Source organism: Morone saxatilis, unplaced genomic scaffold, assembly GCF_004916995.1.
Source record: "Morone saxatilis isolate NCDOM2014 unplaced genomic scaffold, NCSU_SB_2.0 Contig21, whole genome shotgun sequence".
NCBI classification, from domain to species: domain Eukaryota; kingdom Metazoa; phylum Chordata; class Actinopteri; family Moronidae; genus Morone; species Morone saxatilis.
The window spans coordinates 14,731,441-14,747,020 of NW_023339774.1; the positions used below are offsets into that span (position 1 = coordinate 14,731,441).

Here is a 15,580-nt window from a genome sequence, read left to right on the forward strand (position 1 = left end):
AACTACAAGTCACTGAGTTCAGCAGGTTCAATCAGTTATGTTTCCACTTTATTTTTCACTGTTGGTCTTTTTATTTTCTCATCTCTCTCGGTTTCACTGAAGAAAACGTATGTTGAGTAGTCTATTTCTAGTGTCTTTCTACTGAAGGTCTAAATTTCACACATGTCCTCTGCATTTCCTCTCCTGCCTATTTTAGAAGGGGCTATGTCTTTATTTCACATGTCTAACATCATCTCTTAAAAATATCTCCAAGTCACCAGGGATCAGACTGTAATCTCTGTGGCTCACCACTTCAGAGGGGGCGGATGGCAGACTGACGACCCCTGGAGACAGGAGCAAGAGGCACAGCCACAGTGGAGAGAGGGGAAAGGAGGACACTGCTGCTGCTGCTGAGTGGAGCAACATAAGGAATGCCTGATGAGAGCATGCTCAGGCCAAGGCAGGCGAGGGCACTGCTCCTGTCGTAATAACTGGATGAAAGAGAGATAGGGGGAGAGGATTGGGTGGAGAGACAGAAGGGAAAGTCGGGATAGAAGAAGAGTGAGAGTGGCAGAAGGACAGGAACAGACAGTTAGGAGGAGTGACAGATAAAGATAAACAGACTCATACACAGAGTCATAGAAAATGAGTGGGAGATATGAGAATAAGGGAGAAGTGGCCTGGGGAAGAGACCCCATTGAGCTCCAGCATATTATCTTTTGTACTAAACAGTCCTCTCAAAGTCAGAGCTGTGCAGCATGGCAGCATGTGAGACAGAAGTCAATAAAGCCTTAGAATACTGAGTGCTGGATATTAAAATTCCTCCATGCTTGAAGGACCTGGGATTGTTGAAACGTGTGATAACAGCATAAAATGCTACTCTCAAGTCCAGTAAGGGCGGCATGTTTATTCCACCAATGTCAAGTCTCTGATGGAACGTGATGAAGAAGCACCAAAAACATTCAACTTACGAATCCAAAGGTAAAATGCAAGTAATGTTTTCAATTAAAAGTTAACATAAGATGTTCAATCTGTCAAGGATTCGTGAAAGAAAAATTCAAATTATCCAGCAATGCATTTGCTTGAGTAACGAAGTTGTTGCTCTGGGGTGACAACAATGTTCACTATTACACCGTGAATCAACCCTGTGTGTTTGTGTTTATTTTTTATGTTTCTCTTCTTATACTTCTATTTTAAGTTACCCTCATTAGCATGCACTGTATTAATCATCATTAATTGCTTTTTAAAAATTCAATTCATAAGGGTAGACAGGACTAAAAGGCAAAAAAAAAGGTGGCAGTGTTGTAGAGAAATTACACTGCAGAGTGCATATAATTAAACACTCAATTTGACTCTTGTCAAGTTCATGAATTTCATTTATTATTAATATTATTTATATTATTGAGTTAAATTAAAGCAATGGTGGCACATTAACTTGAGTACTGTACTTAGCTTTACTTGAATATTTCAATTTGTTGTTACTTCACACTACTATACTCCATTTCAAAGCCAAGCATTGTACTTTTTATTCTGTTAATATATATATAATATAAGGAACATAAATAATAAAGAACATGTAATCAGCTTTCTGCAACATAAGTCTATTCTCACTTGTTGAATGCAGGACTCTAAATTGAGGTATTGCGACTGTTATTTAGTAAAGGATGTGATGAATATTTCATCCACTAAATGAGTTAAATGAAATGGAAAATTGGCCATTTTTCACTGCAACTTCAAGCCCGACCAGTAGGGGCGCGGTAGCCTAAAAATCACCCATAGAAGAAGAAAGGCGAAGTCATGGCGGCTGACAGTTTGTAATGAGCAAACAAAAACAGCAAAGACTCGTTTAAGTTGGACCTACAGCGTTTAAACCAGGCCCGGGGATACAAACTCTGACGGCAAAATGCAGATAACTTTGAAAACCTTACAACAGCAGACGTTCAAAATCGACATCGATGAAGAGGAGACGGTGAGAGTTGAAGCCATGCATTTGTGAAGGGGGGTGGAGTGGGAGTTGGGTCACATTATGTCCTGGAGCGGAGCACTTTTAGAAAAACAAACATTTCATATTAGGCGATCGATAGATGGGTCTGAGTACACATGATAGATGTATTTTAGGTGGACTACCTGTTCGGGATAATGTGGCTCAGTGTTTGATGCGCGGCTTTGAGGTTTTTATTGAATACCGGTGAGGAAAGTAACGTTAGTTTTCAGTGTCAGCATTTAGCCGTAGCCCACTTCACGATTCAGGAGAGGGGTGACGAGGAGTTAAGCATCGGGGTTTGTGAATTATTAAGGTGTTATAGATTTACAGCGTTTATTTTCTGTTCAATTAAATCAAAATTAGCATCATATTCGTGGCAGTAGCAGTTAGTAAACACTGTCTGATGTATAACGATAGTTGTAGCCTTTATTTGAGGTAACGTTACATCTATGACTAAGACCAGATGTTCACTGTTACATTTCAATAAAACTGTACCAATTTTCTTTTTTCTTTTTTCTTTTTTATCTTTCACTTTCGATAAGCCTGCACTAGTACACATCCACCAAAGTGAACTTGGTTACACTCACATGAAAACAGCATTTTATGAACTTTCAGGTAACGTTATATATAAACCTGTGCTAGTCTGTCACGTCTCCTTAAATCAAATCCAGCTTTCAGTATGCTTTCTGGTGTAAATAGTCCTCCTCAGTGAGCCAGCACTGTCATGTCTCCCCAGCTCCAGTTTTATGATGGTGTTAGCAGCTTAGTTCACACTTTGGACTGTTTTTTTTTTTTTTAAACTCGTGCTATAGTTAGTTGGGGCAGGGCTACATGTCAGTGAAAGAGCTGATTCATTTCATTTTATAGTCTTCTACAAGGGTGAAGAAAAGTAATATAACATAATAATCTTTTCCACAGGTGAAGACGTTAAAGGAGAAGATTGAAGAGGAGAAAGGAAAGGACCATTTTTCAGTTTCAGGACTGAAATTGATATATGCTGGTATGTTACAGGCTGTTTTAACCTTTCTTATAGTATCTTATTCCTCCTCACTTTCCTATGCACCGACAGTCTCCAGGTGCTCAATAGTTTAAAAAATCCTGCAAAATAGCTGCCTCATGTTTATGTATTGGGTGTTCTTACTATCCAGTGTGTTCGCAAGCTGTCACCTGGAGGAATGGATGTAGATGTGTGTTTTCAAGCTGCATTCGACAGCTTGCCTTCATCTTGTCTGTGTGTTGTATTCTGTACCGTCACAGGGAGCCTAAACGTGTCAATAAAGGCAACATGGATCTGACCAAGCAAGTAGATTTGATTCACAATGCCCTTAAAGCCTGTAGTGGGGCTACATCAAGATTATTAAAATATTTCAAATGTTCAGCCGCTCAGTTGGTCCGCATTAAGAAGGTATCGCCTGTCCGACAGTTGTTCTTTCAGGTTTGTTGTAATATTTTGTAGCATATCCCTTTTACATATTGTATTTGATAAATGGGGAGGGGAAAGGGACTTTATCAACCATTGCGGCAAAAAAGTTGAACAATGTTTGATAGCTTCTCTTCGTAACCGAGCATGAAAATATACAGGAGTTGAAATGCAATTTTGTACCAGTAAAAGCACTTTTAAAGGTGTGGTATACCCCCGGAGTATTGCAGAAATCTCAGTTGTTTTTCTTAACTCTAGATTAGCTCGCATCTCTTGCTGCTGCACGCTGATATATAATTGATACTGCTGGCTGCTGTTTAGTCCCTTGGCGGTTCAGTCACGGTTACATTGCTTTCACTGCTGTGCGGTTCCAGTGTTTTAATGGAGGACAGTTTGTCATGTTAGACAGCATCTCGCAATCAAAAATGGATCAGGACTTATAATAACCCAGGTTAAATCAATCAAATCCTGCCTGGATCCCCCTCCATCCCCTTTGATTAGCTCAGAAGCTCATCCCTATTCATAACTTGTTGTTATTGGAAATGCATTTTTATTTGGTTGTTCTACTCTTGTGTTTACAAGCAAAACTGCTGTAATTAAGCCCTTAAAAAGGATCAGAAAAACGTAATTATTAGATTTAGTTTTTGTTGTTGTCTGTCGCAGCTTGTGAGTCATATCATAGGGCTTTTCTTTGGTTTACAGTTGAATCAAGGTTTGAGCTTTTAGATGGCCTTAATAGAGACACCAGTTTCAACTGTTTGGTTCCCATGTTATGTAATTCTTTTGTTATAGAACTTAATTGCGCAATTATTTGCGTAATTGCAAATGTTGATCTATTATAGATGGTGCTGTGTTTTGCAAATGTACACACACAAGATTTGTTATAAAAATGTAAAAATGCAGTGCTTAAGAGCACTAACAGTTGGCGAAGGCCTGCAAAGTCTTTTCTGTTTAGAAGGTAAAGTAGATGCATTAAAGCTACAGTAAGAGCTGGTTTTCTCCAGTGGTTTTAATCTCCTGTTGCTTATAGCAAGAAACCTGCCGAAGAACACGTCTGCCTGTCGGACTAATTAAGAAGTGAGCCAGATAACTTTAGGTTGCAGCTTGGGAATTTTGTCAGTGTTAAATATTTCCAATTACACCACTGGACTTTGTGTTTTAAAACAATAAAACATGACAAACTCCAAGTGAGGCTGGATGCATTTTATAGGCACTGTGTATATGTATTAGCATATTGTAGCGTTTTAGACACTGGGGTTTTGTGTGACCTACTTGAAGTGGCTTCTTAGACATAAGGCATAACAAAACAAAAGCAATGCTTTACAATATAACAAAAAGAACCAGATATGCTGACAAAAGCAGGCAATTTATCTGTTCAACAACCCTCTATTGAATGATAAAATATGATACCATCTATTGTTACATCCCTGCGTGTTGTTTCAGAGTTCATCGCAGGTAAAGTCACTAGAATTGTGACACTTTTTTCCCCCTGTTTCTTTCCAGGTAAAATCCTCAACGATGACACAGCTCTCAAAGAATACAAAATCAGCGAGAAGAACTTTGTGGTCGTCATGGTGACAAAGGTGTGGGAATTACAATAGTTATAATAAATGGCAGGTTTTGTTTATTTTTTGGTATGTTTTTTTGTGGAGCACAATGTCCTTGAATGAATAAATAGGAGCTAACACTGAAATATGATTAGCTTTTGTAACCTTCGCTTTCCACTGCCAACCACTTATGTCTGTTAAACAGGCTCTTTCGGTGCACTAGAACAAAGAGCTCACATTGTGCTCACTGCTGACCTAGAGTGGGGTCAGTGTTGTCAATGCATGGCTCGAGTTTACTCCTATATATTCCAGTATATTGCAGATATAGTAAAATAAAAATAAGTTTATTTTTAGAGATTGTCTTGTTCCTTCCTGCACTAATAAGTGCACCATTTTATCTTTTTTCCTCAAAATATACAACAGTGTTATGTGTTGTTTTTTTATCCCCTTTAACATGAATGTATTGTTGTATTTAACATTCGATGGCCTGTTGTAGCTATATAACTACATTTGATTATTATTTGTCTCTTGCTGGAGATAGAGAGGAGCGGTCTTAATCTGCTGTAACAACGTACACAAAAAATGTAATAAGACATACTATAGGACCGTGTAGGAAACTATGATTAGGTAATATTTTCTTCATGTGGAGCTGTTCAGAGGTCACATATTTAAATAGCTTCACTAATTTTTCTGTATCTGTTGATGCACAATATTAAAAGATATTTTTGGGGCAAAAAACATGATTTGGACAACCCTAACCGGTAGCAAACTCAATTGGACAATCATAATATCTGGAATATCTGGAAGAAAGCTTAATCTAGCTACATTATACGCGTTTGAGTCCATGATAGCCAAGACAAGTCAAATACAAAGATTGCCTAAAATATAACATTTTGATGACAACTTACAAGCAACTGACTCATTGTGACAAAGTAATATCAGAGAAGTAAAATATTTTTATGTTTCAAAACTCGTATCGCAGGCTAAAACGGCCTCAGCAGCCTCACAGCCTTCACCTGCCACCTCAGCTCCCAGTACTACAGCTCCCGTAGCACCCCCTGCCGCATCATCCAGCTCGGAAAACACCACAGAGCGCGTCTCCACAGACGACAAACCAGAGGAGAGGCGGTCCTCGACTGCTGAGCCAGCTACCACCCCTGTCGGGTAAAGATGGGTAGATGTTTGTCCTTAACTGTCTTTCTGCTTTCGGTGCGTCTTGCTTTGAGAAGCGATGTGCAGGTCACGCCTCACCCAAAGTCTGTTTTCTCTTGCAGAAGCTCAGAGGCCTCAACAAACACAAACCTAATTGATGAGGCAGTTTCAACTCTAGGTAAGGATAGCGTAGTTTGCCGGCCATCGTTTGGATGGCATTTGTGCGAAAATTCCTTTAATCCTTAATACCTTTTAAGCTGCATCTTATGTATGCGCAATAAATCTGTGGGCCCAAGTGTGAGTCAAGGTTGTGGATATCCATAGCATGCTGGCATTGATGTATCTTGATTAATAAGCAGCAAGATACTGTGGTTCGGCCAAAATATAATCCCACAGTTCCCCATGGCCACATGCTCTGAGCTTTGCAAATATTGCTTTGCTCAGAGCAAATCCTGTAGGTCTTATTATGGCTCATGAAGCCATTGATGTGAATTTGCAGTGCTTCAGGCAGATTGTTTATTTTTATGGGACACTGGAGAATGTGATCTTTATGCCATCTCCTAAAATTTTTTCCTCTGTAATATAAAGTTATGCTCAACTTAAACATTATGTTCATTCTACTGTCTAGTATTCAATTTGTTTTCTGTGTTATGCAACCATAAAAACGTGAGCAGCACGTATTCTGCTTGCCACCCATGTTTTTAAGTAAATTACTAATAATTTTAATTGCCATTAATAGTGATTGGGTTAGAGTTCTTAATTTTCTGAAATGGCTTTAAAATGCAGCCAGTCACAGTGCTGTACTTAACGTTAAGTTGACCCATTATGAAGCTCTTCCCTGTACTCATAGTACACTTGGTGTTTGTGTGATCCTTTAGTGACAGGCCCATCTTATGACGCCATGGTGAACGAGATGATGCTCATGGGCTACGAGAGGGAGCAGGTGGTAGCAGCTCTGAGAGCGAGTTTCAACAACCCAGACAGAGCTGTGGAGTACCTGCTCACAGTAAGAACTGCTACACCTTGGTACATAACACATGATAGGTTGTACCTCAGTGTGGTATTAAGCAATCACAGAGCTTTGTGTCCCTGCTCAGGTCTAGATCCTGTACATTTATCCTTTACTGTGCCTTTGGAATGTGTTAATATGTAGGAATGTTTGGTTTACTGACTACTTAATTTGTGTCTTGACATAAACATTCATGACACGGTTATACAAATCTTCTACCTCTACCTAAATCATTACCTCTTCCAGTTGCTCCCTGATAAATCAGAATCATATATGTACAATATGTACATGACATGATGTAACCCACAGTCTTAAAACTAATCATGAGTCTGTTATATATTATAAGTGTGTTATTTTGTGTGTTTCATGATGTTTCATGACCTTCCTTTTCAGGGTATTCCAGGCAGAGATGCAACAGGACCTGATGCGGTGGCGCCCCCAGTGAGTGGAGCTCCCCTTCCTGCTGCACCCACAAGTGGTATTATTGTTCCCACCAGCACTGGCTCTTCATCAAGTGCTGGGGGAGGTAAGTGGCCTATTCTGCATATGCCAGTAGCCTAAATGAGGAAATATTTGTTTCTATTAAATATCCTCCTGTGACTTTCTGACTCACACTTTACCCTTTCAGGTAACCCCTTGAGTTTCCTAAGAAATCAGCCCCAGTTCCAAGTGATGCGACAGCTGATTCAGCAAAATGCCGCCCTACTTCCTGCCCTGCTGCAGGAGATCGGCAGGGAAAACCCAGAGCTGCTGCAGGTGAAGTACTGACGGAGCTTGATCTGTTTTAAGTGACAAGAGTGTTGCAGTAAGTGTGAATGTGTTGGGGTGGCGGGTACTCGGAGTCAGTATAGATATAGGTTCATGGTTTAAGCATTGTAGTCACAGTTCACTTAAAGAGGCACTACACTGATTTTACACATGAAGCTTAGTTTTACAGTTTTGTAATCCCAAGTTTTTCTCTTATGGACTTAAAAGTTTTAACAAGCCTGCGTTACAGAGTGGAGGTGTGGGGTTTGAATGACAAGGGATTTAGGAGGCAGGATGTTCAATGAAAAACCCTATAGACCAGACCGGAGTCTCATCAGCACAAGTTATTGCCCGACTTTTGGGGGAAAGAATTGCGCTTTCAGATAACGAGAGAAACAGAAAAATGCAGAAAAAGCTGTTGTGTGGTGGGTTGTAAAACAGATGCAGATCCCATCCTTCCTGGAAAGGAAAGGGATCCCAAAAGGAGAGCAGTCAGAATGTATGAGCCTCCAGAGAATGGTAATTCTTTATTTGGGCAGCAGTATAAATTCCTTTTTGATGACAATAAATATGAATTAGCTTCTGTCGTTTAAATTATGCCGATAAGAAGCTAGAAGCAGCCATATTAATAACCAACTCTATTACAGTGAGATTTGAGGTACATAAAGATACATGAATATTCACTGTCAGGGTTGTAAATAGCCAAATGGTGCTGGTGACAGTTTCTACTGATGGATAGCTGGCTTGAGTGGGAGGCTGCTGGAGTAGTCATACAGTATAGCAGTCAATAAAAATCACTGGTGTCAAACTAAATCTCTATATTAAACAGATATACTTAGCCCAAACCTGGTGATTCAATGAAATGTGTATAGATTTCCGGATAACAATATCTGGCCACTGTGTTGGGTTTTGCGAAGTATTTGTATGTGCCGGTCTGGTGTATTGAGTTTGAGGGATTATGGGAATTGATGGCTCCAGTGTTTTGGAGTTTGACCAATACTGGAGACTCAAAGATTTTGACCATTCCCTTTTAAATGTGTCTCTTGTGAGTCCTCTCCTTTATTGAAACTACTTAAGAACTATAAGTGCCAAGTAACAGTGAGCAGTCATACCTTACTTACTTGTACATCTACCACTGTAGGAGATAAGCAACCACCAAGAGCAGTTCATCCAGATGCTGAATGAACCCAATCCAGAGGCAGTGCCGGTAGGTGGCGGAGGTGGAGCGGGAGGGGCAGGGGGAGCCGGAGGGATGGCAGGTGATACACCCGGTGGGAGTCACATGAGCTACATCCAGGTCACGCCACAGGAGAAAGAGGCCATTGAGAGGGTGAGGATGAGCACAAGGTTGTCACCAACTTTCCTTCAGTCTAAAGTTCACACGTGCTGGAATGTGACACGCAACTCTGCTGATGTTGCTAAAATCCTCACTTTAATTTGTTATCTTTCACATACTGGTAAACATTAAACACAGATTGTCATTTGTTTATTGTTTGGCTAATTTGCAACTCTTCTTGCTCTTATTCCAGCTAAAAGCCTTAGGATTTCCAGAGGGACTTGTTATACAAGCCTACTTTGCTTGTGAGAAGAACGAGAACTTGGCTGCCAACTTCCTTTTACAACAGAACTTTGATGACGATTAGAAGAGCCATCTGCATTTTGACTGTTTTTTTTTTCTTTTCTTATTTCTTCCTCTACTTTTGATTGCTCGTATTGAATATATGTGTAAAACAAGCCTTTTACATTTCCAAAAAAAAGTTTTATTCACTACTTCCACATTCACCTTTCTTAATATCACTGGATCAATATCAGCTGGTGTGCAACGGCAGGCTGTTTTTTGTGACCAGTTTGAAATGGAGGAACAATTAAAGTACAGTAACTTTGCATCAGAAATCACCTGTGTGCTATTGATTTTTTAAATACTTTGGTTAAGACTTATGATTTTTTTAAAGTAAGGAAAATCAATATTGTTTGCAATGGCATTACGTATCACGTTATAAATAAGTTTAGTTCAGGCTAGATCTGAAAGTTATGACAGTATTCATGCACTCTTATTGTTCTGTTAAGTAATGGAGATATAAAAACAAAATTAAAGTTGTGCATATAAAACAAGCAACATGTATGGCACTGGTTCTTTTTCTGTCCCTCATCTGCATGTAAACCAACAGGATTATAGACAGGAGTATGAATTGTAATTCTTAAGTGAAGGCATTTTAACATGTATATAGTTAACATACATGTGATAAGGTTTAGTTGCAATGTCTGTAAATTTTTACAGAAAAATAAAGTTTTCAAAATAAAATGAAAGCTGTGCCTATTCTACTGTGTTTGCATGTAATGTTACTGCACACATCTAAACGTAGGCTGTGACTTAACTGATTAATTTTTTCTACATTACCAGTTGATCCATGTCCCAATTTATTGGTAAATGTTGCCTTTTTTTCAGAGAAAATCCAATAAGTCCAATAGATCCAAAATATCTGACGACGTCTGATACATCACCCCTGAATTACAGGGCAACAAAAAAAGGCAAATAACTGCAATGAACATGGAAATGTGACCAGGGTCAATTGAATTGAAAAACAAAACAAAAATATTCTAATAATTTAAAGGTTACCTCACGCTTGTTGGTGAACTGCAAAATGTAAAATTACTTTTAAAAGGCACGTTCCCATAATGCTCAAGTAGAAAGACAAGAGCCCTGAGTGTGCTTAGATTGACCTATAGGGGGCAACATAGACCACAACATGTTTCCGAATTCAACACCAAGTTGTATTTACCAGCATAAATATGTGATTTGTATACCATTAATTGAGTAAATATAAGAGGCATGCTTTTAATTTTTTTTTCTGTGTACTAAGTAATTGTTGCAACATATAAACTAATGAACTTGAACTCTCATAGTTCATATTAATAAGTGTTCATTTGTAAATCATGTGCTCAGTCTTAGATCAATTTAAACTACAATCATGACCTCTAAGTTTTAAAACAGCTTTACAATATTTACTGTTAAGAATTTTGCGAGTGAAAAAACATTTCTTTTAACACCAATATTAATCGTATTTAGGGTTGTTTTCAGTGTTGTATAAGTCACAGGCATTTGGTGAGCGGACACTAAGCGTATGGCAGAATTATTGTGTGTAATTTTAGTTTATACTGTTGCTGTCACAACACACAGATAAGATTTGTGTTTTTAAAATCCATATATACCTGCATACATTACATACATAAACCACATAGAATGATGCATAACCACATAGCAAAAACACATCAAGACACTATCTCAGTGTAGCATCTTTATGCGTTTTATTTATATTGTGCGCCTGAGAGTTTCAGATTTGGTGTCACCCTTGAATGTCAGCCAGTAACTCAGTTGTCCTCCCCATTCTTCCTACTGACAAGTGGAAAAAGAACCCCATGGAAACAGGACATTGTAGGAGTGTATTTTTTTGGGAATCTTTTTAACTACAACATTGTGTTAGCTTGCCTGCGGCGATCTCACTATTATCTGGGGGGATATTGTGTGTGAGCTGACTGTGAGCTATTGCTTCCATTTAAATGTGCTTCTCCATTACACTATCAGGGTAATCTACAATTACTGTAACTGCGGATGTTCAAGGAAACGCTTCTCAACATGCAATGTCATTTTTTTTATGCAATTAGTGATGTTTACTTTATGGTGTCAACAGGTTTTCTTGATTTGTTTCGATAAGATAATGATGATAATGAAGGTAAGGGTATGCGAGTATAAAGGTCATTATGGTTTTCTTATTTCAAATACATTTTATTTTATTATACTGTAAAATACAAAACAATAACAAAGCATTTTTATTCACAAATGTACAAAATTTCAGATTATATTACATATTTTGGCTATAAACAAAAAAATCTTTGTTCAGAGTTCACTCATTCAATACAAAAATATGAATGTCTCATATAAATTATTGCACTTTGCAGCTGCAGTGCATCGAAGATTGCCATCACCACTTATAAGTGAAGTGTTCACCTGATTTAAGTCCAATTGTGGAAGAGAGGTTTCACACAAACAACCAAATGGCACTTTTCCATAGTTTTCACCCTTTTGTATGTTTCCCTTAATCTTTGGTACCTTTTCTTAAACAAAAAAAAAAAAACCTTCTTCAAAGTCACTGAGCACCATTCTGTATAAATTAACATTGTACCTGAATTTAATGGCATTGCAGGTGAAATGTGTATATAAATATAAATGTATTTATTAATACAGTATTTTGAACAGTGTGTAGTTGTTAACAGAGCCTATATTGGCATGTTGCTGGTAGAAATCCTCTGGAGATGTTTGTCTGTTGCTCCTGGTTTCCCTGACAGAAATACATTTCCAGTTAAAAGCTGTTGGCACCTGGTCCTCCAAGTTTTGTCGGTTAAATAAGACAAATTCCAGTTTGGTCCCTTTCATAAAAGTTTACAACCCTGACTGAGAGGTCTTGTCAAGTCACCTGCACAATGTGCGAAGACGGGATCGGCCTCGAGAGATATTCTAGGCTCTTGAGGGAGTAATGCTCTTTTTCTGCCATGAACACCACAGCTTGTCTTGTTGCTTGACAACGGCCTGAAGGCAAATTATGGTTTTAAAAAAAGTTTGTTCAGGGTTCCACTAACATCTTTTGCCTGGAGCCTTCATTCCATCGCCTTAAGTCTCATAAGTGTCTCTTCATATGGAGAGCAAGGTGGTCTGACCTCGAAAAGGCCCGGTCACATTTCTGACACTGAAATGGCCGGTGCCCTGTGTGTTTCCTGTAGTGGCGTGTGAGCTCGTCCGAACGTGCAAACTTCCAACCGCAGCCCTCCCAGTCACAGTGGTAAGGCTTCTCCCCTTTGATGGAAACACAATACACACACATGGAGCAGTTAGTGCCGGCCCGGAGGTTAAACTGGCCCAACCTTTTCCACCTTGAGGAGAAAAGAGGTCCGTCCTGTCCTGCAGCTAGTGTATAAAGGCTAAGCTAATCAGCCTGAGGTTTGTATTTGAGCAGGGATCAGTATCAACCTGTTTCACCACACCTGCCAGACAACTCCTCTACCCCCACCCCCCACACATCTAACCCCCATTCATGACTCAATAATTCAGTGTTTGCACATAATGTGCAACAGACGTTTAGGATAGTAATTTGCTCTGAACAATGAAAACAGCATGAAAGAACTGTGTTAAACAGTGTTTAATAGCCGGCAAAAATATGCTTCCTGCTACCTGCAGGTGACATTTAATTTCAACCAGATAGAAATAGCAAAAAAAACAATAGCTAAAAAAAACCACTGAAAAGACCATCTAACATACAGTTACATACCTGTGTGCGTGCGGTGATGTGCTTTGAGGTGGGAGCTCTTTGTGTAAGTTTTCCCACAGCCAACATAGTCACACGTGTGTGTGGCAACTCTCTTTCTCGGCCAGGAGCGCCGACCACGTTTAGGCTTTGGTTCTTCCGGCAAGCAGTCCCCACTGGAGATCATGAGGGGCTCTGTGGGGGTCAAAATATCTTGGTCATCGTCATGTTTACAGAGAAAATATTCAATGTATAAATGTATCAGATATAACACGGAGTAATAAGGTCACATGTTCTCATACTTAGACTTAATTATATTGTATTTTGGAGCTCAACTAAAGAGTGCACAATCAATTCTGACATTTATGTTGATGTACTGTAGCAGCTGCAGAATGTCCATAATCATTCAGAAATATGTTTTTTTCTGTAATGAACTTTAAGATGCAATAGAAAATATCAGTTTCCATTTTAAAAAACTTTTAAAAAAAAGCCAAATTCTCAAAGAACCTCAAAGTACTGTAACATAAAAAGTTAACACAAAGGGGCACAGCGATGAACATTGAACGCTCATCCTATGAAAACAACAAAATAACTATATTTTGTTAAACATCTGGCAATGTCATATCTATTTTGGCTGGGTAAAGAACTTTATGAGGAAAAGAAGGTTTGTCCAAGGCCATGGGATGTAGGTTTCAATCCCTTTGAACAACTGGTTTTGGGGGTATAATTAAAGCCCTTAACGTTGTATAAGATGTATTTAAATAGACTCTGTATTTCTGTTGTCTAATCTACTCTGTGTTAGTCGTTTTTGCATGTATGTACTTGTTCCCTATGACTAACAAAATGTTAAATCCACACTTCAGCTACAGCATTCAGTAGCCATTATAATGAGAAAAAGAAATGTGCTCTAACCTTGGTACTGCATGGAGGATGGCTGAGGGTAGGAGGAGTAGCCCTGCGGGGAGGTATGGTGGTATCCCTGGGGAGGTAGAGTGATCTGAGAGTGGGGATGCCCCAGGACCTGGTGCTCCCGGCTCAGAGGATGGTCCGGGGAGAGGGAGGAGGACGACGATAACCTGCCGCCTGTCATGGGCCTCCCTCCACCAGGAAAGCCGTGTAGGTCTAAGTGGCCGGGGCGCTGTTGCTGGCTCCCTCGGCCCTGGGAGTTCACCCCAGTCAGGTGTAGGTCGATGGGCTGCGAGATGGTGCAGTTACTGGGGTTCTCCTGCTTTATCCTGTGGCATGTAAAGGAAGGTGAGGCACGTGAAGGAGTAGGGTCTGACGCTGCGTTAACGCAGGCCTTGCTTACGCTCACGCCTTGGCTGTATTCTCCCATGTCCATTGTTGTCTTGACCACGAACTTGCCGTGGAGGCTGGTGGGGTGGAGGTACGCCGGGTCCAACTCGGGCCTCATGAGCTCTGCCACAAAGCCTCCAGAGGGCGAGACGTCACTGATATCTGGGATGGTATAGAGCAGCTCGCTGGCAGTGCCCTGAGGGGAGGGGAGAGGGTAAGATGAGGAGAAAGAGCCCGGGGAAGGAGACAGGGCCTGGGCAGAGCTGCATGCCATGGCCTCCTCCTGCTGTTGTTGCTGTTGCTGCTGTTGCTGCTGCTGCAGAATGGAGTTAGAGAGAATGAAGTCGTAGTCCAAGTCCAGGTCTGGCTCGTTGTGTTTTTTGGACATGCTGGGGCTTGTTGTGCTGGTGGCAGTGGGATGGTCTGGGTCAGAACAGCTGCTTCCGGTTGGCACACTGGGTCTCTTAAGAAGGGACAACTCCTCCTTCCATCTCTAGAGGAAAGTTACAGTGGCATTAATGACTGTACTCACAGAAGCTGCTTGTTTGTGCCATGTTACCGTTTACGAGATACAAACAGCAGACAAGAAAATCACACTTGAGTTTGTCCTACTTAGAAATTAGTGCTCGCTTTGAATAGATAAGGACATCAAATACGAGTCTGTGCTTCATGGAGAAAAGAACCTGGATCTGTGATGGAAAGTAATCATTATGACAGCTCAGCTACGGAGCGAAGTCTGGCGTAGCAAGTGTCCTTGGCACAGAGCACCTCCTAGAATACAGATTATTCTTATTCACCCAGAAATTGCACTGGGAAGCACTAGTGGTAGCATAGTGAGTAACACTTGATCAAACGATCAGGCCCTCAGACATTCATTCTTGCAATCAATTTGCAGCTTAATTAATGAGCCCTTCTAGATAACTATGAGAATAATCAGAATTTAGCACCAGGATGTTTTTCTGCATGTATCCCATGTACGCTTTCGCTGCCTCCATGCTCGCTGGAAACCCTACACAGGAGTAGCCTATGTGAACTGGTGCACGCCCCAGAAGAGCGTGGTGTCAAGCCCTGACTGTGCCCATAATAACACATTGGAAAACAACTGTAAATAAACTGCATGGGCTACATTAACCCCCCCCCCCCCCCCAA

General features: G+C 40.2%; 2 protein-coding genes across 2 annotated transcripts in view; one reads left to right on the forward strand and one right to left on the reverse strand.

Moving 5' to 3' along the window:
- Nucleotides 1–1,747: 1,747 nt before the first annotated feature.
- rad23b (RAD23 homolog B, nucleotide excision repair protein) lies at nucleotides 1,748–9,950 on the forward strand. The gene is made up of 10 exons (XM_035668447.1): nucleotides 1,748–1,948; nucleotides 2,882–2,963; nucleotides 4,887–4,966; nucleotides 5,913–6,094; nucleotides 6,205–6,260; nucleotides 6,961–7,088; nucleotides 7,485–7,617; nucleotides 7,720–7,847; nucleotides 8,980–9,168; nucleotides 9,368–9,950. The coding sequence occupies exons 1-10, from the start codon at nucleotides 1,883–1,885 to the stop codon at nucleotides 9,479–9,481; spliced, it is 1,158 nt and encodes a 385-aa protein (XP_035524340.1). The 5' UTR covers nucleotides 1,748–1,882; the 3' UTR covers nucleotides 9,482–9,950.
- Nucleotides 9,951–11,636: 1,686 nt separating this feature from the next.
- klf4 (Kruppel-like factor 4) overlaps nucleotides 11,637–15,580 on the reverse strand; it is a 19,697-nt gene continuing 15,753 nt past the window's right edge. Inside the window, exons 2-4 of the mRNA XM_035668327.1 lie at nucleotides 14,048–14,924; nucleotides 13,160–13,330; nucleotides 11,637–12,687 (exon numbers count right to left, since the gene is read on the reverse strand). Coding sequence (XP_035524220.1) covers nucleotides 12,512–12,687; nucleotides 13,160–13,330; nucleotides 14,048–14,924 — 1,224 coding nt within the window. The 3' untranslated portion in view covers nucleotides 11,637–12,511. The remainder of the gene's footprint in view (nucleotides 12,688–13,159; nucleotides 13,331–14,047; nucleotides 14,925–15,580) is intronic.